General features: G+C 40.3%; 2 protein-coding genes across 4 annotated transcripts in view; both read right to left on the bottom strand.

Moving 5' to 3' along the window:
* LOC311601073 (A-kinase anchor protein 17B-like) overlaps window positions 1-24333 on the bottom strand; it is a 65970-nt gene that overhangs the window by 13888 nt on the left and 27749 nt on the right. For 2 of the 3 annotated variants that reach the window (XM_084788412.1, XM_084788411.1), the window contains exons 2-4: window positions 18970-19038; window positions 16487-16587; window positions 3056-3824 (exon numbers count right to left, since the gene is read on the bottom strand). In XM_084788412.1, the coding sequence (XP_084644538.1) occupies window positions 3056-3808 (753 nt within the window). In that variant the 5' untranslated portion in view covers window positions 3809-3824; window positions 16487-16587; window positions 18970-19038. The remainder of the gene's footprint in view (window positions 1-3055; window positions 3825-16486; window positions 16588-18969; window positions 19039-24333) is intronic. The other variant, XM_084788413.1, reaches the window with a different exon arrangement.
* LOC311601147 (NADH dehydrogenase [ubiquinone] 1 beta subcomplex subunit 2, mitochondrial-like) lies at window positions 8886-24089 on the bottom strand (the record flags this gene model as incomplete). The annotated part of the gene is made up of 2 exons (XM_084788571.1): window positions 8886-9175; window positions 23954-24089. 2 exons carry the CDS (start codon window positions 24087-24089, stop codon window positions 8886-8888), a joined length of 426 nt encoding a protein of 141 aa, XP_084644697.1.

The raw sequence follows: 24333 nt of genomic DNA, 5'->3' as shown, positions 1-24333 counted from the left end.
TTTGATGCATGCTAGCATAGCACTAAAATATTCATTTAAAATTAAGAGGCTTTTAATGCAGTAAGCTGGTTAAAAAGAATCATTAGAACTATATTAAGTGCATTATAATGGAAATAAGATGATATATACAAAAACAACATCAATGATTTGAGACAAGAACCAAAATTCTCATGGTAAAATACCAGCATGCATGTAGTTGTATAGCATATGCAAATGGACAGAGAGAGTCTGAAAAGTAAAGTACTAAGAGAAGTTTGATAATTCATTCTAAGCCTAATGAGAAAAACTAAGGCTATCTATAATTTTCACTATCTTGTACATTATTATATAATTGCAGGCATGAGGACTTTTATGAATTTTGTTTTACTGATTTCCCATGTGAAGGCAATTCCCTGTACCGTCTCTGTGTCTGGGTGGTGCGTCCTCAATTCCAAGTGGCCTAGATTCCCTCTGCCTATCAGGGTTTTTTTGTTTGTTTGTTTAAGATGATGCTTTTCTGTTCTGCAGATCTTGGTTCTGTGCTTTATAATACGTCTTTCTCCTTCAAGACAGTAGATATTCTTTTCCTTCAATATTGTTCTTGTCCTTGAACTGTCAGTTTTTCCCATTATAAATGGCCTGCAATTGTACATGTAAGAGACCGCATCTATACTGTTCTATTCCATCACAATAGGAATCGTGACTAAGTGTGTACCTGTATTGCATTCTTAGGGTTCTGCAGGACTTAAATGAGTACACAAGCCGGGTGTGGTGGCACATGCCTGAAAGCCAAGCATTTAGGAGACTGAGGCAGGAGATCACAAGCTTAAGGCTAGACTTGAGCTACAACAGAGTAATTTTCAGATAAGCCCATCTCAAAACAAAATAAATAAAATTAAAGTTAAATAAATGTATGCTTTTAATTTCATATAATATGATGCAACATATATTTAATTTTATTTTATGTGTATGGACATTTTGCTTGCATGTACATACACATAAATGAAACAGCCATCCATTTGTATGTACCAGTTTCTTAACACAAAGTACTTATTTCTCCCCTGAAAATACTAATAACCAATCAAACTATGAAACAATTAGAAGGTTATTTTTTTATGATTATGTTTGAGAGCAACCCTAAGCTATCCAGGCTGTATACGCCCAATATAATTCAATGCTAGACCATAGACGTTTTTTGTATCTTGAGATATAAAGTTTTAGTTAAATACCTTGTGGTTTTCCTCCTACTAATTATACCTTTTAGTGAATTGGGTCCTTTGGTTTGTATATACAGAAAGTTAAAAGCTTGAAATATTTAGGAACTTTGATTACAGATTGCTCTGGGCCCCGTCAAATGGTTTCCTATATTCTTGCTTATTTCAGCAATAGATTTTCTGGTCAAGAGGCAGAATGGGAGGGTAGAGAGAGAGTGAAGTATATAGAATATAATTTTAAAAGATACCTCAGTATAAATCACTTCTGAGATGCAGGAATAAATTATAATTACTGTAGAAATAAGAACGTATACAGTCTGTAGAATATTAAAACTGTCAGAAAAAAGGAATGAAGTCACAGAGAAATTTGGGTGGATTTATATATACACACACACACACACACACACACACACACACACACACACACATATACATATACACATATAGTCAAAGTTTATGTGTATATATACACACACATATATATATACACATACATATATATATATTACATGTTTGGTTTTGTATCTATTTATTTTAAATATAAAAGAAATGAAAAAACAACAAAGTGCATTATCATAAGTTCATACACCAAAAAGTATAACAATCCACCCAAAATTCTCCATGGACCCTAGGGTTTTCTGGATGCCAGGCAAGCGCTCCACGAGCTCAGTCTCATCCACATCACCAGCTACTATTGGAGACTTGAGTCTCATCAAGTCCAAACTGTTCTTGAATTCCTGATCCTCCTGCTTCCATACCCTAAGTGCTGAGATAAAAGACACACTCTGCCATTCCTAGCTGAAAATATAGTATTTAATGTTATAAATCCCATATCTAAAAGAAGGCTCAACTATTAGTGGCTTTGTATGACAAAGTTAGAAACCAAACCCAGAATGGTTAAGGGCTTTATGATTGTTACTATGTTCTCATTTAGCATGTGGCACTCTTAGTATTTTATTGCATGTGTATTTTGCTTGTATATATGTCTGTGTACCACCTGCATGCCTGGTAACCACGGAGGCCAGAAGAGAGCTTCAGATCCCCTGGAACTTTATTATAGACACTTGTGGAGCCACCACGTGGGTGCTGGGAACCAAACCTGGGTCCTCGGTCCTGTACAAGAGCAGTCAGTGCTCTTAACTGCTGAGAAGATGTGTCTCCAGCTCCAGTGATTTGATATTTTATTGGCAACTTATATTCTGTTAAGTAGGCATTTCATTTTTAAAAATTATATCATTTAGGTGTTGGCTAATTGCGTACACTTTCAAAGTTTTTATATTGTGCTTATATATTATAAAAAATTATAATAGTTCCATTTTGAGAAGTGTAAATATTTCCAGGCCTTGAAATGAATCTTGATGAGTGAAAACAAAACAGGAAGATGACCAAAGCAATCCCAGATATGAATGAAGTGACATGCCTAGATATACAGGCTGAGTCTGAAAGCAAAGCACAAAAGCCTTTAGGATTCTGATTCAAGGGAATGAGGGAGAGAACTTGGGCTTTCAGACGTCATGACTCCCTCTCACAGCCACTTGCCAAGTACAGTAAGCATATGAAATAGTTCCGTGGGAGGCATGAATAATCCTTTAGCACCCTCACAAAGCCTGGGCAGAAACCCAAATGGTAAGAACCACCACTTTAACATCACAAAAGGTGGCCTACCTGATTTCAGAAGCTTGGGTGTTCACATTAAGATTTTTTTCTTCCTAAACATACATGTATAAATGATAGCATGCATCTCTGCATCACTGATGGAGCAGAGCCTAGTGGAATCTAAATACATTTAATTTAGATGCTTCTTTCCAACTCAGGCTCAGGATTACTGGAACAGTGAAAACTGAAGTCTTGATCCTTCTTACCTTAATGTTACATGCCAGAGCTTTGCCATCATCTCCTTTAAGCATCAGCTTCATTCCTCGAAGGGATTCCATGGCCTTTATAAAGTCAGTTGACTCCTGGTACTGTATAAAGGCTTCAAATGTTTGCAAGCCAAAGTTAAAACCCCCAAAGCTCCCACCTGTCATGACTTCTCTGTAGGGGTCAAGCATGGGGATATCCACATTCTTGATCTTCCCAAAACTCTCAAAGACTACTCGAAGGATCTCTTCACAGGGCTTCTCCCCACTGGAACCTTTAGGTGCGAACCATTTACAGGGCAAGCCTTCAAAATAGATGGCATCTGGACTCTTATCATGGTCTTGCTCTTCAGCTCCCTCAATCACTGAGGCCTCTTTCTCCTTGGGGAAGTGTTCCCACTCTCCCTGGGCATCTGTAGCTACTACTTTTAAGTCAGTTTTCAAACCATTTAGCTTGATGATCTTCCCATGTAATTTTGCTTTCAGGATTTGAACCAAACTTCGGGTTTCAGCTTCACCCTCAAATCGGATAAAGTCTTTTGTACTCTTGGAGAGTCGCACTGTGGTAAACTGGTCAGGGCAAATCAGACTTTTCAGTTGGTCAAGAACTTCCCAGTTAGAGAAGGGCCTCACAGGTTCTATACATTCTGGAAGCAATACGTTGATCATTAATTTTGCTATAGGCTTGAGGTAGAGGTGCTGAGCAGCACAGAGCTCTGTTGCCTCAGAGTTATCATAAACCACTGTGACTGTCATGGTGTCCTCACACCACCTTAGAGGACAAAAGAGAAAAATTTAATGTGGTTGGAGCAAAACACAGATTTGGACTGTGAACCGGTGTTATCATTACTAGACTTAGATCCAACTGATAGAGGGAAAATATACTGTAAGTAGAATTAAAATGGTATCTTATAGCTCTTGAAACTAATAAGCAATTATAGTAGGGTTGGAGGATATAAGGTTAATTAAAACAGCCAATGCCATGCCTATATGCCAGCAACAAACATATTGAATTAGAGATTTAAAGCATGATGCTGGGCTGGAGAGATGGCTCAGTGGTTAAGAGCGCCACCTGCTCTTCCAAAGGTCCTGAGTTCAATCCCCAGCAACCACATGGTGGCTCACAACCAACTGTAATGTGGTCTGATAGCCTCTGGCCTACAGGTGTACATGCAGGCAGAACACTGTATACATAATAATAAATAAATCTTAAAACATGATGCCAATCCAAGTATGATAGCTCATGCCTACAGTTCCAGCACTCAGGAAACAAAGGCACAAGGATTGCTATGACTTTGTATCCATCTTGACCTAAATAGTTCCAGATCATCCTGAACAACAGAATGAGACACTGACTTAACTTTCCCCTTCCCCTAACAACAACAAAAACAAAATCCATGATGCATTTATATTAGCACCAAATCAATGAAATGTTTAGGTAGAAATCTAACAAAAATATGCATAAGAGCTGTATTAAAAAACTGTAAAACTCTGGTGAAAAATATAAAAGAACTATGTGCAGTAAATCAACAAGAAGGTTCAGTATGTCAGTTCTTTCCAGCTAGATATGTATACTAGATATAATTTCAATAGAAATCTCAACAAGTCATTTTCTGGATAAATTTAAATACTATGGCCCTCACATGGTGGCACATGCCTTTAATCCCAGCAATCTGGATGCAGAAGCAAGCAGAACTCTGTGAGTTCAAGGCAAGCCTGGTTTACACAGAGGTTCTAGGCCAGCTAGGGTTATATAATGAGACCCTGTCGCAAAAATAAAAATTCTAACGCTCATATTTTTAAAAAAGATCCAAAATAACCAACTCAGTACTGAAGACTAGGAGGGATATTGTTAACTGACACTTTCTAAGTTCAAAAGTTATATAATAAGATAAGATAAGATGGTACACATCAAAGAAAAAACAAATAGACTTATGGAACAGGATAGAAAACTAACAAATAGACTCACATATAATTTATGAGTGTGTGAAAAAATTAACCAAGATAATCTTTTCAATGACCAGTGCTGGAACAATAGACATACAAACTTCTAAATATGGGCCAAACTAGACTGGAGAGATGGTTCAGATAGTAAGAACACACACTGTTCTTGCAGAGGACCCAATTTGGTTCCCAGCACCCAGTTCAGTTGGCTCAAAATGACCTGTAACTCCAACTACAGGGGATATTACAACCCCTTTGGCCTCCACGGGTAATTGAACTCATGTATACATATCCCCACACATGCACACACATAACTAATGACAAATTTTAAATGGACCAGCCAAACAGGCTTAGGGATGTGCTGAGAGATAGAGCATTTTCCAACCGTGTGTACGATCCTAAATTTGATCCCAACAACAGAAAAATGGACAAAAGATCTTAATAGACATCTCTCCAAAATTATACTGATGGAAAAAAGAATTTTAAACAGTGTCTCTTATAGATTAATTTAAAAGTCTAGGTTATATTCTTCTAAATATCTGAATGGAGATTAATTTCTAAATTCCTTTAATATAGCTCTTTGTTTGTGGTGCTGGGAAATAAACCCAAGCCCTTGCAAATGCTAGACTAGTACTTTGATGTTCAGAAATCATTAAAATGATGTAGAATCAAGAATGCTTTTTGGGGGGGAATGAATGATTATAAAGGACAACCTGATTTTCCCAAAAAGACTTCATTATTAATAAATCTTTTAAATTTTATTTCATTACTTTATGCATATGGGCATTCTGCCTGTATATCTATTGCACCATATTACGCAGTGTCCATGGATCCCCTGCAACTGGAGTTTCAAACAGTTATGAGCCACCATGTAGGTCCAGAGAATCAAACCCGGGTCCTCTGGAAGAGCAGCCCTTTCTCCAGCTCTGTCAGTCACTTTTTAAAGGGTCTCTGAAAATCTCTAAACCAATGAAGCAAGAGAAAGAGATAAGTGGGAAAAGAGGAAGTCAAATCACCCATTGGCAGATCACATTATCTTATATACAAAAAAAGCCTAAAGATTCTGCCAAAGATATGTTAGAATCGATAGACAAGTTACAGAATACAAAATCAACATACGAAAGTTATTACTGAGGGCAAAAGAGACGTCTCAGCAATTCAGAACACTTGCTGCTCTTGTGGAGGACCAGGGGCTTGGTTCTCAGCACCCACATGGCAGCTCACCATCTGCAACTCCAGTAACAGGTGATCTGGTGCCCTTTTCTGGTCTCCACTAATACCAGGCATGCATGCAGTACACAGACTTACATGCAGGCAAACACTCACACACATAAAAGAAAAATAAAGACAAATCTTTTTATTTTTGAAAGAAGGGCTCACTATGTAGGCCAGGCTGACCTGGAATTCATTATGTACACCAGGCTAGCCTTGAACTCACAGAGATCCACATGTCCCTGCCTTCTGAGTGCTGGGATTAAAAACATACACCAACACATCTAACTTACATTCCTATACAACAATGAGCTAACTGAAAAAGAAATCAAGAAGATGATTTCATTTGCAACCCCTATAAACATACCTAGAAATCAATTTAACCATAAAGCTTAAAGAACCCTACAATAAAATCTATAAAACACTGATGAAATAAATTAACACACACACACACACACACACACAAACACACACAAAGAGACAGAGACAGACAAACAATGACAGCAATGGAATAATGCCTCATGCTCTTGGACTGAAATAATTCATGTTGCTGACATAGCTATACTCAATGTAATCTATAGATTCAATACAGCATCCACCAAAATACCAACGACCTCCTTTACAGAAACAAGAGAAAACACTCTTAAAACTTCAAATAACAACAACAACTAAAAAAAAAAAACCTGGGTGCAGTGGCACTCGCCTATAATCTACGCACCCAGGGAGGCAGAGGCAGGCTAATCTCTGTGAGTTCAAGGCCAGCTTTGTCTAGAGAGTGAGTTCTAGGACAGCCAAGGCTTCTCAAAAAAATTTGAACAGCCAAAGCAATTCTGAGCAAAAGCTAACATAACAAAGCTGGAGTAATAATATCTGACTTCAAAACCTGCTATATAAAACTACTGTAGTCAAAGTAGAATGGTACTAGCATAAAAACAGACACACTGACCAATGAAGCAAAATAAATAACCCAGAAATAACTAATTTTACACACAAACACACACACACACACACACACACACACACACACACCTACCTGAAACCAGACCATATACAAAAGTCAACTTTAAATATAACAAAGACTTACATGTAAGGCATGAAACTACTGGAAGAAATCATAGGGGAAAACACTTCAGGGTACTGGTTTAGGCAAAACAGCATGTAGGCTCCTCAAAACACTTGAAATAGAACTAGGGCTAGAATATGACCCAGAAGTTTTCTAACTGAGCATATGTCCAAAGGAAATGAAGTCAGTATGTCAAAAAGACATCAGCACCCTCATGCTTACTGCAGCATTATTCACAATAGTCAAGGTATGGAATTAACTTGGGTGCTCATAGATGAGTGGGTAGATAAAGAATGTGCAGTACATAAGCACAATGGAATATTATCAAGCCCTAAAATGAACGAAGTCCTGTCACTTCCACAATACAGATAGAGCTAAGAGGCATTATGTTAAATTAAAGACGTCAGGAATACAAGGAAGCCAAAATACCTGCTTTCATAGAAATAGAGGGTAGAGCCAGGCACATTGGTTCGCACCTTTAATCCCAGCACTAGGGAGGCAGAGGCAGGCCAATCTCTGAGTTCAAGGCCAGCCTGGCCTACAAAGTGAGTCCATGACATCCAAGGCTACACAGAGAAACCCTGTCTCAAAAAAGAGGAAAGGAAAGAAAGAGTGTTGAATGGTAGTTAGCACAGGCTGAGAATAAAAGAGGGACTAGAGAGAATCTGGTTAGTGTGCATATATAGTACAGTCAGCTAAGCAAGATAATTGCTGCTGTTCTACAGAACACTAGGACATCTATAGAGAAGAAAAATTAACTGTATATTTCAAAATACCCAGTAGGTCAGGTTTTAAATATTCTCCACCCAAAGAAATGATGCATGTCTAAGGAGATGGACAAATCATATTCTGATTTGATCATTATACATTGCATACATATATTACAATGTCAAGCACCTTTTAAAACTATGTGCCAATTAAAATTTTTAATTTTTAATTGCCTCCTTTCAAACCATCACAATTCAGATTTTCAAATTCCAATTTTCCTATGGCAGCAATAACAAAACAGTTGTTCTTCCACCTTCTCTAGTTCGTCACAGTCTTTAGATCTTAAAATTAAACACATGTGGATATTTCATTTTCAATTACTTTCTGGGAATAGAGGGCTAATTTTCTATTCTTATTTCAAAAACTGTCAAGGACCTAGTGCATACCAAGTAATTGGATTTTTGCATCTATCATAGTTTCAGTGCTTTAGCAATGCCATGGGAAATTATTGTAACACCTGGCATGTAGCTGCAAACAACTCCATTGTGGCACCTGTTCCTTAAGGATGCCTCAGACATGATAGGGGGAGTATGGAGAAAGAGACAAGAAACACACAGGAACAGAGGCAGGGAGACAGATAGACACAGACACAGACACAGACACAGACACACACACACACACACACACACACACACACACACACCGGGGGTGGGGGGAGGAGAGATATCATAAAGTTGGGTGATTAGGAAAAAAGGAAAACATAATCAAATTATATTGCACGAAAGGTTTTGGTTTGGTTTGGGTTGGGTTTTTTTGGCAAGGCACTTTCATCTACAACTTTAAATATGAAGTCTGTGGTTTCTTGGAACATCTCACCCTACTCTTGTACAGACTGAGTTTATACTCTTAGTCCTCATCATCATCAGGAGGGATCCACAATTCTTTATCTGTCCACTGTGAAGGATCCGGATATGCAAAGTGACCCAGCACAGCATCCGAGTCATGCCAAAAGCTCCAGAGAATCCAGAACCACCTGAGTGAGCATAAGAACTTGCCCTGGATCACCTGGGACCGGGTAAGCTGGGGAAACTCCTTGTACCGAGGTTGAATATACACATCACCGCCAGCATGCCAGACTCCACCGTCTCCAGCAGCCCGCGCACCACAACGCCGGAGCAGGCGGCCTCCGATGCGACCTAAAGGTGCCAGCGGCGCAGAGATCAGTTCCCCAGCTCTCCCCGCATGAAAGGATTTTTAATTTTTAAAAAACTATGGGAAAACAAAAAAGGAGGGGGAAGAAAGAGAACAAGGGCAAGATGGAATGAAAAAATGAAGAAGGAAGGAGGAAAGGAAGGAAGGGAGGTGTACTTGGTGATAAGAGATGGAGTAGACATGATAGGTTTTTGTTTTGGTTTTTGGTTTTTCGAGACAGGGTTTCTCTGTATGATAGCCTTGGTGTCCTGGAGCTCACTCTGTAGACCAGGCTGGTCTCGAACTCAAAGCGATCCGCCTGCCTCTGCCTCTGGGGTGCTGGGATTAAAGTCCTGTGCCACCACCGCCCTGCCTGACATGATAGTTTTTAGAGGGAAAAAATTGCAGAATAAATCGTATTTTCATAAAAATAATGTAAACAATGTAGACATATGTATGCCTACAAACATACACATACTTAAAGTGTGAAAACTTGTGCAGACTGTTAACAATATTTCCTCTATGATGTGCACTGAAAGTAAAGAATAACTTCCCCTTTTTGCCTTACATACTCTATCTACTTATTATTTGTTTGTGCATTTATTTGGGCTAAGAATAGAACCCAGAACCTCATACATGGTAAGCAAGCAAACTCTCACAGAGCTATTGCAAAAAAGCAGTTGACAACTACTGACACAAACCTGTCTAGGAAAGGGTCACAATAAATTAATACAATAGTTCCCTTGCACCACCCATACAGCCTTCTATGTGCCACCACTAGCAGCTGACGCCATAATTGAAGGTTATATGAGTCATGACTGAAGCCTGAGAGATTTGGATAAAATTCTGAGAGACAGAGGCTCACTTGGCAACTGTGGTGCTAGCTATATCACAGGTCGCAGTGGTGATTTTTAGAAAACTGCTTTATTAATTGGGGATGGGAAGGTGGCACAGTGGTTGAAGGCTTGTGTAGCATGTAGACGGCCCCGGCTTCTGTCCCCAGTACCACAAAAACATAAAAAACTGCTTTATTGAGACATGATTGATCTATAATATCCACTTTATAACATAAACTGAACAAATGTCAACAGTGCACATTTTGATAACTCTTGATACATGTATACACACCTGCAGAAAAAGTATTACCATGATCAATATAGTGCAAATAACCAGTATTTTCACAAACTTTCTTGTGCCTCTATGTAATCCTCCTGCCTTTGGCAATTACTCATGTATTTGCAAAGTATTTAATAACAGATAATTCTAAGAGATACTTATATATTAATAAACTAGCAGATGCTTTCCTCTAAACCAGAATCCTTTCTCAGCTCTAAGATTAATGTGCCAATCCTTATTTAATTGAGAGCCCTACTTCATTCTTAAAAATAGGTCTAAAAGCATTTTTGGTTTTCTCCCCACATGGCCTCTGTTTCTCCTTTTAATCTCTATTTTTGTGAGTTTTTTTTTAAAGACAGGGTTTCTCTGTATAACCCTACCTGTACTGAAACTTGCCCTGTATACCAGGCTGGCTTGGAACTCAAGTATCTACCACCTGTCTCTGCCTCTCAAGTGCTGAGATCAAAGGCCACCACACCCAGTTTGATGTTCCCTATTTTTAAACCTTGTTTAAATCAAATAAACATAACTAAGAAATATATGTGTGTGTGCAGACACACACACACACACACATATATGTGTGTGTGTGTATATATATATATATATATATATATATATATATATATATATATATATATATATATACACACACACATATGAGAGAGTTGTTTACATATTAACCAAAATACATATAGACACCAAGACAAGGGGAATTTCTGAGATCAAGTTATTTGGCTATGGCTTAAAATTGACTCTAAAGGCCAAATTTGCCTTCCAATTTTGTGTTTAAGCAGGTCCTGCTTCTGAATATTCTAAAATTAACTGACCACTCCCAAATTGTATTTAAGATTGGCTCAATATGATGAATTCCATACTTGATAGTGTTAACTGGGCTAAGAAACTGTAGCTGGAAAGATTACAATCCTTGGGGGAGAACTTACTACTGTTTGCTAAATAACCATAGTAATAAACTGCCTCCAAAGTTCTTATCTTTATACCCATAGATTAGTGCATCTCTCAGCCCTCATCAGTAGATGGTGATTAATGCAGAGACCCAAAAGTAGTTAACACGCAGGGGAAAAACTGGTGTGTTCAGCTCTAAATGGCATATCTATAGCACACCCCCTTCTCCCAAGGCTCAGGAATCACCATGGAAACGAAGTGGAAAGACTGTAGGAGCTAGATGTAGTGCATGTCTGCAGTGTACATGACAGCTTTATTGCACACGTGAACTTACAGCCATGTGACAGCACATACAAAACGTGCACAAGATCAAGGCAGACAAAATCCTAGCATGGAGTTCGGAGGTGGTCAGTAAGCTCTCATGAACTCTGTTAGCTAAGGGCATAACAGCAACTGATAGCTGCTAAGAGATGGTAGTGAGTTTCCTTAAGAAATGTGGCTCCTGGGGGCGGGGCTACTCATGTCCCAATAAATGGTCCTATACCCATGCACATACTGGCAGCACTAAGGAGACTTAGTTGGTTAGGTGGTTTATTAAAAAACACATGAAGTTGGGAGGGTATATTGGTGGGAGTTTAGGGGGGAAGAAATCAGAGGGGAAAGGAATGAAGGATGGGGGTGGATTTGATGATTTATTTTTTAAACATAAAAATTAAATTTAAAAATAAATAAATGTATTGAACCGAAAAAAGAAGCCTTGCTTCAACTGACAATAGAATTAACACTAGTCTCATCATTTTCATCAATCACGGTCATATTTATAAACCAATTTACTCAAAAAAGGTTTAAGACTCTAGTTTAAACCACATCCTCATGCAAAGAATGTAATTAGAGTCTCCATGAATTACCGAAAGTTCAAATTTTTAAATCATTAAACTACTCTCATTGTTCTAATTTGCTTTTCTGCTGTTATGATAAAATACTGTGAGTAGTTGGAAGGGGTTTATTTGGCTTCTACTTCCAGGTAATGGCACATCATTGAGGGAAGTCAGGGCAGGAACTACAGCAAAATCTCAACCAGAAACCATAGGATAATGCTGCTTACTGGCTAGCTCATTTGCTTATACTCAGCTAGGATTTTTACATAGCCTAGGACCACCTACCTGGGAAACAGTACCATGTACAGAGGGCTGCGCCCGCCTACAGTAACTAGTTATCAAGACAATGCTCCCACAGACAAGAGCATGGGCCAGCCCCACCAAGGCAATTCTTTAATGGAGGTTCTGTCTTTCCAGGTAACTCAAAAAGCACTCAGGATACTCTATTCCTTATTCAGTTTGACACATGAGCATATCACCGTTAGACCATAGCATTTCCTTTTTTGTCTCCAAGATCTCATGTTACTATCCTAATATAAAATACAGTGCAACTTTAAAAGTCCTCTAACCTTTAAAAAACCCATGCTTTACAAGTTCAAGGTCTCTTTTCTGTGGGCTCTCATAAAATTAAAGACAAGTTAAAAACTTACTCCAAGCTGTGTGAGGTGGTGCACTCCTGTAATCCCACTACTTGGGAGGCAGAGGCAGGTGGATCTCTGTGAGTTCGAGGCCAGCCTGGTCTACAAAGTGAGTCCAGGACAGTCAAGGCTACACAGAGAAACCCTGTCTGGAAAACAAAACAAACAAAAACCAAGCTTGATCCAAAAAGGAAGAACCAGTGCCTGGGAGCAATCATACTTAAGCAAGACCAGAAGCCACAGTGTAGCTCAACACCTGACATCTGGGACGCCATCTTCTGGGCTTCAAAGGGCTTGGGTAACCCACTTCAGCTCTGCCATCTTCAGAACACACGCCTTGACTCATATGCTTAGACAGGCTCCACTGCACACCTTCCACTGTCCTTGGTGGACACCCCACAATTCTGGAATCTCTAATAACCTGGGGTCTCCACCGCATCTGAGGCTTCCCCTTCACCAGTGGCCTCTTAGAGCCTTTCTGGAGGAACTCCAAACTTGCCACAAGGCACCAAGCCTCTGCTACTCTCCATGGCCCATTCAGCGGTCGAACCAGAACTACACAGCTAATTTTTACACATTGAAAAGTTCAACTGCCAGACTGAGATGCCAACTTGGCTCCTTGACTCACAGTTTTTGTGTTGTGACTGTGAGAAAATACTTCCCAGAAAATTTCACCTCAAGTATGCTGATTTCTTATTAACCACACTGATTCTTCAGGCCCAGCTAACATCCACTGTCTCAGTGAAACACAAGGTTTCACCTTAGTGATGCTGGTCTCTTGGTCACAGCTGACCAGTGATAACAGATTTTTAATCCAAAATATCACACAAATGGCCTCAATAGCCTTTGCTTCCTTCTGAAACTTCATAATCCAAGCCTCTATTGTCTGCATGTCTCTATCTTCCAAGCTCCCATTAAAACTGCCCATTAATCTCTGAGTACTCAATATTTCTTTCAGGTTATAGTGCCTAAATTCTCCTCAATCCTCTACCAAAATAGTCCGAAGGCATAAAAAGCCATATGGTCAGGCTTATAATGAATACTGAACAACTCCAGGTACTCATGTCTGTTCTGGCTTGTTTTCCTGTTGCTGTGATAAATCACTGACCAAAAACAACTTGTGGAGAAAAGGGTTTACTGAGCTGACACTTCCCAGTCACAATCCACCACTGAGCAGAGTCAGGGCAGGAACTTAAACCAGCTGTGCAATGTTTTCATTTGGGAGCTAATTAGAATGAAATGATTTTATTTACTAAAATAAAACTTGTGATTGCTCAACAATGCTTACACAGCATGAATTATACCAGTATCCTATTGTTGTTGTTGCTGTTTGTTTTATTTTTTGAGACAAGGCTTCTCCATGTAGTCCTGGCTGTCCTAGAATTTGCTAATATAGACCAGGCTGGCCTTGAACTCACAGATCTGTCTGCCTCTGCCTCTGCCTCTGCCTCACAAGTGCTGGGATTAAAGGCGTGTGCCATCTCAGCCCACTATACCAGTATCTAGTGTCCAGATCTTTATTAGAATATTTCACACAACATGCTTCCAATGTCAGAGCGTTTCTAGGACATTCCCAGGAAACAAGGCAGCTTTCTCTATTCATCAAGCCATCTGATCTTCCACCATCTGCTCTTCCCTGCTTTTCTACCTAGTAGCAAAGCTGGCTAAATAACAGCAGAATAAGAACTTAAGGATAAGAAAACAGACTAGAGATGTTCAGAGCCTAAAACAGGTTTTTAAACTGCAAGGCCAACTCAACAAATTCGGTAGAGCTGACATCCAAAGTCACCCCAATACTTTCTCTCATTTCAGGACAGAGTAGAGAAATTCATTGGCTACTTCATGGAATTCTTTTTTAATTGAAATTGACTTTAAAAGGTTAAAAGCACTTGTGTCATAGAAAAAGTATTCATCAACAGCCACTCACTGTTTTTTTTCACTTTCAGTGATTTGCAGTCAGAATATTAGTAAGGACATTTGAATGAAGGACATGCAAAAAGTAACAGCAGGGGATAAAAAGGACAATATACACAACTCAAATCCTCTCTGAAAGTAATTGATGTCTTTATTCTTCAGGCTTTTGAGCCTTAATGTTGTCATTTTGAAAGCATCTAAGACATATAAAATTCTACCAACACATTATAGAAGTCAGCAGGGCAGCCAACATTTATTTGGGTCAAACCAACCCAACCAATCTCCAATCTTCTGGCAAATGCAGAATCCCCAGTAAGTCTTGATCAAATCCAAATATTCCATAGCTCTTCAGGCAAGATGCTCATGTATGTGGAAACACTGTTATCCTAAACATCATTTCAAAAACTGAGGCTGCCCGAATGCTCTGATCTTTGAATAATATCAAAATCACATCATTAAACTTAAGCAGCACTTGGTTTTCCAATAAAAACCAATTTAGGACCTTCTGTGGAATTCCCAGATTCTGATGGTTTGAATGAATTCATATAAGACACTGGGGCTTTCTGGACAGAAAAGAAAGGGATTTTAGAAAGTCCACAGTCATTCAGGAATGACAGATTTGCAAGAATGAAACACTAAGAGAGAATCACTTCTACCACCACCCAGACCCAGCTGCAAGGCAGAGTTCAGTGTGGGGAGCTGTAATCTTTGAACAAACAAAACTGACCAGGCATAGTGGCACATACCATGTAATCTCAGTGATGTGGAGGTAGACACAAAAGGATCCCTGGGTCAAGGCCAGCATTGGATAAAGACCAAGATTCTGTATCAAAACCAAAACCCAAACAAAAGGGAATAGGAGAGCATGGGAAGGGAGGGCACCCAGGATGGGAAAAAAACAGACCTGTTAATTTATCTCAGTACAAATAATTTCCTGTTTCCCTTATGTACAAAGCCCTGGGTCCCATCCCCAGCACCACATAAACCAGCACGGTGGGCATAGACCAGCACTCAGCAGGCAGAGACATTAGGGCTGTTCAAGGTCAACCTTAAATACACAGAAATCTAAGGCCATTTGCGGCCAACATGTTTCAAAAAAAAACCAATAAATAAGTAAATAAACAAATGAATAAGCAAACAAAAATTAACAAATGCATGCTACTGTGTTAGAAGTATGAACCCATGATAGCAAGGGAGGAAGCTAGTTAAAAACTATATGCACAAAGCAGCCAGCAGACATAACAAGTCCTTTAGTTGCTTTCCCCCTTCTTTAGCGCTTTCTCAGGAAACAGCTTTTTCCAACACCTCCAGCCAAGAAAGCTGCTGTCTACCTTGGATTAATTTACCAAGATGCTGCAGACTTACTGATGTCTCTTGTTCACATGAAAAAAAAAGGGGGGGCCATGAGGGATTTAAAGGAATGTGGCTGAGTATCTAGCAGACTCTTCATTCCTTGAATAATCTGAGTATTATTCATGGGAAATGCTTATCACGACAGTGGAGTGTTTTGCAGCTTCTAGCTTTAGTCTGAAAATTACCAGCAAAATTCCTTTTTTGGGGGGGGGCGGTTTTTCAAGTCAGGGCCTCTTGTGTAGCCTTGGCTGCCCTGGACTCGCTTTGTAGACCAGGCTGGCCTCGAACTCACAGTGCTCCGCCTGCCTCTGCCTCCCGAGTGCTGAGGATTAAAGGATTGCACCACCACACCAGCAAAATTCCTTTCTACCAGTCGCCACCTACAGGGGAAAAGTGACCTTTACACCAGTGTGTACTCATGGGTTACCAAGATCATGTCTCCCAACCTTTCTAAAACCCCAAGGTGAACTTACTCAAATCCAAGTCTCAAGGGATAGGATATATTACCCAATACCTTTTGCAGAAAATGTGTCAAAGAAGAAAATATCACAAAGGACACGATTCATGCGATCTCTTCATGGTACCACTGTGCTGTGACATCCTAAGGAGGGGACACTGTCAGAGAGAAACAGGTACAAAAAGTCAAAAGTGAATGACATGATTTACAAATAAGTAACACAATTATTTACTATGTTTACTATGGACAGCTTGTAAGGTTTACATAGCTGTACCTACACATCACCACTCTCCAAGAGTTACACCTGCTTTATTAACAAGTCTAGATATAATTGTAAAAATTATAATTGGGGTTAACGTTGGTTAGTGTCCCAGTTATCTTTGACTATCAACTTGTTATAACCTAGAGTCATTTGAAAGGAAAGCCTCAATTGAGGAATTGCCTAGATTATACTGACTATTGGTATGTCTGTGGGGGTTTGTCTTGATTATTAATTGATGCAGGAGGTCCCAGTCCATTGCAGGCAGCACCATCCCTAGGCAATAGATCTTTGGCTATACACGAAAGCATGAGCTTGTGAGTGAGTTAGCAAGCAATATCCCTTTATGGTTTCTGTTTCAGATTCCTACCCTAATTTCTCTCAATAATAAATTGTGACCTGGCAGTACAAGCCAAATAAACCTGTTTCTCCCCTAAGTTGCTTTTTGTCATAGTGTTTTATCACGTAACAGAATGAAACAAGAAAATTAGCTATTCATTCTCTTTAGAGATTTGTGTGTGTTTTCCTTTTCCCCTGGTGTTTTCTTTACCCCTGGTTAACCTAGAATTCACTATGCGACCCTGGCTGGCTTTGAGCTCACCATCCTCCTGCCTCACCCTCTTACTCGAATTATAGGCCAGAACCATCATATTATGCCTGGCTCTTTTTTTTTCTCCTGAAAGAGCACACTACCCCCGAGTTACTCTATTTTTATATTATATTTATATTTATATTATATCTATTATTTTAAGAATGAACACTTAGCATGAAAAGCTCTGTATAAAGCTTTTAAAATTTGTTTCTTCAAAATATACTATATCAGGCCAGGCGGTGGTGGCGCACGCCTTTAATCCCAGCACTTAGGAGGCAGAGACAGGTAGATAGCTGTGAGTTTGAGACCAGCCTGGTCTACAAAGCGAGTCCAGGACAGACAAGGCTACACAGAGAAACCCTGTCTCGAAAAACCAAAAAATATATATATATACACGTACATACAGACAGACATACACACATTATATCAAAGGTCAGAGATAATCGTACGCAGCTCATTAGCTATTGTCAAATTGGTGTCCTGCAACATTAAGTCAAAGAAGCAGGCCATCAGCAGAATCCCTGTGTCTGATTCCTTCCAGCCCCGCTCACTCTGGATCATCATCATTTTAGGTTTGATGCCTATTGTTAGAGTATTTTGGCACCCTGAGGCACCTTTAATTTTATGTAGGCTGAGGATGTGCCAACCTGAGATTCATATTCAACTGCCTATTCATTGTCTCCAGTGGAATTTTTCCTTGGCATCTCAGCCAAACAAGTGCATCTGAATTCTTAATTCCCATCCCCCAAGCCTGCCCTCCACTTCACACTAGCTTCTTTTCATCCAATAATTTTCACTTCCCTAAGTATAGGCACCTCCACCCAGGGGATCAAGCTGAAAACCTAGAAGTTATCACTCCCTCCCTCTCCATTTCATTACCCTCACCTCTAAGACATATTCCAAATGCATTTCCCCTTTGCTGCTACCTCCTAGATAGGTCTAATCCTTCATCACCCTAACTGAATCATTTTAGAAGCTCCCTAACTAGCCTTTCTTCTTCCATCCTTATCCTAGATAAGAGCCAAGGTGATTTAAAACAGAACTTTTGCACATTTTTTTTTTGAGTCAGACATACACAACGTAGCCCAGAGTGGCCTCAAAATTCACAGCAATCCTCCTGCTCACAGTAATGGTTCTTGAGTGCTGGGGTTACAGGTATGTGCCACCATGCCCAACTTAAAACACCCCAAGCCAAATCATGTTAGATATCTGCTCAAAACCTTCCAGTGGCTCCCAACCACGCTTTAAAGGAAATCTAAACTTCTTTCCTTTGAAATAAGCTTCTGCCTGCTTCTTTCAATGTATTTCACCTCCTTGTCCCTCCTGAACTTCCTGCCCACCCCGTCCCATTGGCCTCTTTACTGGACACAAGTGCATTAAGTACACTGCTTATGGCTTTTGCCTGGCTTCTTTGCTTTTCTGTGTCGTCGTCTCCTCAGAGATGCTATTGCTGAACAGCATCTCAAGGCCAAGAGTGCAATGGTAATGCAGGCTACCATGTTCTTTTAGACTAGAGATATTTTTGAGACAAGTTTCTCTGTCTAGCCTTGACTTTCCTGGACTCACTTTGTAGACCAGGCTGGCCTCGAACTCATAGAGATTACAGGTGTGATACACCACGCTACACCCAGTGGATAGACTAGAGGTATTAACACTAATGTACACTGACAGTAATTCAGGTGTACTTACCAATCACCTATTCCATCAGACACTTTGGAGGCTGTAGTGATGTGGTAAAATGAGTTCACCCTCGAAGAACTGAGTATAAAAAGAGACAGAAATTAGGACAAGTAACTGGAATCTGATGCAGGAAATGAGAAAAGAGGACCAGAACACTGCACCAGAGATTAGCAGTGCTACTGCTAACATCTGTTCACGTGAAATGAATGTTAGACTTCTTGAGACTATGCTTTGTAGGTTTTAAATGTGCCACTATTGCTCACTTCAAGAGCAATGATATGTGCATAAGAACAATTTTAGTTATCATGACAATTGCCCTAGGAAGGAGCATCATCATTATTTGGCAAGCAGAGGACCAACTAATGCTAAATGCCCTGTAGTTCCTGGACAGACTTGTATAACGTTGTCCAATGCCAATAGAGAAATGGTTTATACATACCTAGAACATAAAGTGCTTTCGGGGTAGGAAGATGGTTCAATGGGTAAGGCACACAAATGGCAACAACACAAGTATAAGGATGTGTGTTCAGATGCCCATAACCCATGTATACCTGGACATAGTACCATGTATCTATAACCCCAATACGCCTATGGTGAGATGGGATATAGAGGCAAGAAACTGCTCAGAAGCTCAAGGGTCCTGAGCTTAGCCTGACAAATGCAATAGTAAATAACATGAAACTGTCTTAAAACAGGGTGGAAGCTGACGACTGATACCTAAGGTTGTCTTCTGACTACCACATATGTGCTGTGGCATGCATGTACTCTCTTCTCACACACATGAATATCATCATATGCATTCACACACAAAAGATTTAAATGCTTACAGAGATTTCTAGGTTAATAATTTTTAGCATGATATTCTTTAAAAAATTTTTTTTGGTTTTTTTGAGATTATACTATAATTACATCATTCCCCCTTCCCTTTCCTCCCTCCAAACTAGCATGCTATTTTTAATTGTTTTTCTTCTGTTTTTACCCTGAACTATTTTTTTTAACATTTTGACCCAGATCTTACAGTCATTCAGTATGCAACAGAAAAAATGGAGTCTAAGAAAAGAATATTCAACAGAATGTGTCATAATATAGCAGGCTTTCTGTCCCGGGCCTGAGGAAAGATGCTGCCTATGGATGGTGCTCAGTCGCTGTTAGGCAACTCCTCCACAATGAGATCTGCTCCATCCTTGCATGCCAGGTCTATGTTCACTTCACATAGATAGTGCTGTAGGAGGTGGGCTGGCAATTTCTTGATTACAAAGTAAGGCAAAAAGAGAGACTAGAATTTGAATTTTCTAGGTGAGGCTTGTCTCCTATGAGTAAAAGTCCATGGACTACAGGGCCACCAGAAATGAGGCACAGAGACTGGACAAGAGAAACAGCACCCAGCTCCCCCAGCTAAAGGAGTCCATTCTGCAGAGCTCAGTCTTGTGTGGGTGAAACAACCCAGACCTTCTAGAATTTCAAGATAAACTAAAGATCTTTTTTTTTTTAAAAGATCTTCAGCTTTTCAATGCTGACTTCCCCCCAATTCAATTACTTTTTCACGTCATATACGCTGCTGGGCATGGTAGCTCACATCCTCTGTGAATTCAAGCCTAGCCTGGTTTACATGTTAATGTCCCATCTCAAAAATAAAACAAAATACCAAGAAGAGACTTGATACCCTATGAGCATACAATGGGGGAAGAAGTCCCCCTCAGGCACAGTCATAGGGGAGGGGAGTAAGGGGAAAATGGGAGGGAGGGAGGAATGGGAGGATACAAGAGATGGGATAACCATTGAGATGTAACAAGAATAAATTAATAAAAAACAAAAACAAAAACAAAAATCAAATCATATGGGCTAAAAGCCTACTCGTTATGGGCTGGCTTTCAAGGCTCCCAGCTTCCTCTTTCTGTCCACCGGACACAAGAATCTACTTAGTTGCATGCATTTGGTATTCCCTAAGGGTTTAGGAATATCAAAAACAATAATTAAGTACACTCACACCTGAACAAGATCCTCGAAAAAAGGAGGAGCATAGGCTCAGGGACTCAGGTAAGTCACACCAGACAATTGGCTTTACTTTTGTCATATTCTTTCTTGCTCAGAGTCTCAATGTGCCCAGGCCAGAGATGGCTCAGTGAGTGGGTAAAGAAAGCATTTGCCATGCCAAGTGTGAGGACCTGAGTTCAGAACTCCAGAACCTACACAAAGCCAGGTGTGGCAGCACATATCAGTAATTCCAGTGTCCCTGTTGTGAGAAGCTCCCTGGAAGCTCTCAGGCTAGCTGGCTTGGCAAGCCCAGGGTTGAACAACAAAAAGACCCTATCTCAAACATGGTGGAAGTGAGGAGCGATAACAGAGACTGTCTTCTAGGCTCCACACATTTACTGTGACATGAACACACAAGATAAATACTTTCTTGGCATCCTCAATTTATTACTGTATCAAATCACAAATTCCCCTCAAGGCACTAAAAACAAGACCCTCCTCACCTCAGCAACCCTAACGTGTATTCTACTCCTATGCTCATTTCCCCATTCTAGTTGAGCCATTCTTCCTTGATGTCTTTCAAAGATATAGATCCCCTCAGCAAATATCCCCTTATATACATCTTACCCACCCTTCAAAGCCTTCTTCATGAAACCCTTACTGTGACCGAAAAAAATAAAAAAGTCAACAACCAAAATGCCTTCAAGCTCAAGTATTCCTAGGTTGAAATGGCACCAAGCAGCTATGGAGTTTTCTTGGGTCTGTTCTCTCTTTGAACCATAGAAGATCCATGTGGAGTAGCCCCTCATCCAAAATGTTTGAGATCCAAAGTGTCTCTATATAAGGATATTATCTTGAGAGTGAGACCCAAGTAGAAACACTGGGCTCATTCATGTTTCACATGCATGTTTTATGCATAACCTCAAGGTAATTTTATACAGTATTTTTAATGCTGCTTCACTTTACAGCAGCCCATCACATGAGGGCCTATATGGCCATTTCCACTTGTGGCACTATGACAGTATTCAAAAGGCTTCAGATTTTGGAATGGTTTAGATTTCAGATTATTGAATTGGAAATACTCAACTCCTAATAGTGACTAGTACCTACTTTACAGGGACTTTCCTCTTTCTCATCTTTTATGTGTGTATAAGATAGGGTGTCATGTAGCTCAGGCTAACCTCTAAGGCTATCCAGCCAAGAGGGTCCTTAAAGACTTCTGTGCTGAACTAATAGGCATGTGCCACCATGGCCAGTCTTTCCTCATGTGTGTTTGTGTATGGCTCTGTGATTTTTGAAGAATCACATGAAATGATTCTTCATGTGATAAAGTACTTAGCCCCAAGTAAGCATTCAAATTAATATAAGCCCTTATTACTATTATGGGTACTCAATTTTCACTATTTGCCCTTCTTAATGTGTCCCAGTTCTTATACTGCCCCTTCTGAGAGATAACCCCTGAATTCCATGCAGTCCATGTTTGCTCCAGCTGTGGCCCAGGTATTAGCCTGCCTCCACCTGCAACTGAGCTTTTAAGCTTCTTAGAAGGCCAGGGGTATGTCGGAAACAAACAAAAACATATCCCTAAGTGGATAGTGAATCAGAATTCTTAAACTATTACTACCAACAAAACTCTTCTCTTAGCTACTGATAATTAATGGCTTCTGACAGAGGAAGAAACAGTTTTCTTTAAGGGTCTACCATGCTGCAGTGGATAGTCCCCACCCATGAACACAGAGGCAGCACAAACTGGACTCTATGGGTTATTTTTTAAAAAAGAGGACATGATGTTGGGGGTGGGGTTCTCTGAGAAGAATTAAAGAATGGGGGAAAATATGATTAAAATACTTTGTAAGCATGCATGAAATTCTTAAAGGATTAATAGAAATATTATTTCTTTAGAAGGATTCTATAATTATAATTAAAGTAAGACCACTTTTCCATCCTGAAAAACAAAAATTCCTTTCTCTGCCAAAGGCAGGGGGCATGCTGGGAAAATAATGCAGTACTGCCATCACCATCATCACCATTTTGTATTACCTGATCTTCAAATCCATATTCTCTAAGCTCTAAGCCTCACCATTTCTTCTGATGTTGGAGGTGACACAGGAAGCCAGTAAAAGGCTACACTTTACCTGAATGTATAATATCGAAAATAGTCAAGTGGGCTACTTTGGGTGTGTTCTTTGGCTAAGAATAAATGGAAAACCTTGGGTTCACCATTTGCAGAGATAGTCTCTGCACACTCTACCCTCTACCTTATGATGCCTCTTCAAGTCAGCCCCATCCATCCTCTGATGTGTGTGTAGCAGCTGGCATTCCCTGGGCACTGGTGCCTGGAGGCTTATTCCACTTCTCTGTGTGCTTTACAAGAACTGAAGTTAAAAAAATACTTTCGTGGAAGTTATCCATACTTTTGAAAGGACATACTCCACACACAGAGAGGAATAAAAAAAAAGAACCCAGAAAAATGTGGCTACTAGAACCTCACATGCTTTAAAAAACAACAAACAGAAACCCAAAAAAACCAACTTATAAAAACCGAATTTGAGCGAACCCAACACGCCATCCCTATCAATTACAGTGCACAATCCTACACTATTTCAACTATATGAGGTTTCAAAGTTAGAGCTGAGACAGGAAGAACCCCAGGCAAAATGGACAACATTTTTGAGACACTGTGACAAATAAAAGGCCCAGGTTGTCCCCATGCTTGAATCCAGGGTTCCATTCAACCCAAGTTTAGAGTTAGTGGCATTCCAAAGTGCTCAGGCAGTGACTGGCTTCAAATAAAATCACAATAAGCAGGTGAGAAATGTAAAACAGCCACTAGTCCCAGTGACCAAGATGCTCGGGGACAGCAGTAGGCACAGCGTGAGTCCTCCCCAACTTGCTTCCTTCCCTGACACCTCTGTCCTTCTAACCCAAACTCAAAGACTATGCCTTCCAAAGGCTTTGAGGCTGACCCGTGCTTTCTCGGTTAAATTAGAAGCAGTTTAATTCCACCCACCCTAGGAACCGCACAAGGCCCTCGTGGTCACCCACGGGCCCGAGGCGATAGAGCCTTGCAAGCTAGTGAGTAACTGGATGAACGTCGCCGCGGGCGCAGGCTGAGAAGCAGAGTTCTCGGCTTTTGCCTCCAGCGGGGAGGCCATCCTTTAGCTTTTCCCCCAGCAACCTTAGGGTACCCTAAGGAAAAGCATCCAGTGACTTGGGCTGCAGTAGCGGCCGCAGCGCCCCCTAGTGCGGCGCCCAGAGCCGAGAGAGAGCAGCCCAGAGGGATCGGAGGGGGGAAAAGCCTCCCGGCATCTCTGGAAAACCGCCTCGAGCTACTGCAGGCCTAGCCACCCTGCAGGAAAACCCCTCCCCAGTCCTCACACGGGGTCCATGGCGGCCTTG

Source organism: Acomys minous (assembly GCF_964271855.1).
Source record: "Acomys minous genome assembly, chromosome: 7".
NCBI classification, from domain to species: domain Eukaryota; kingdom Metazoa; phylum Chordata; class Mammalia; order Rodentia; family Muridae; genus Acomys; species Acomys minous.
This window is presented reverse-complemented; position numbering and strand designations above follow the sequence as displayed.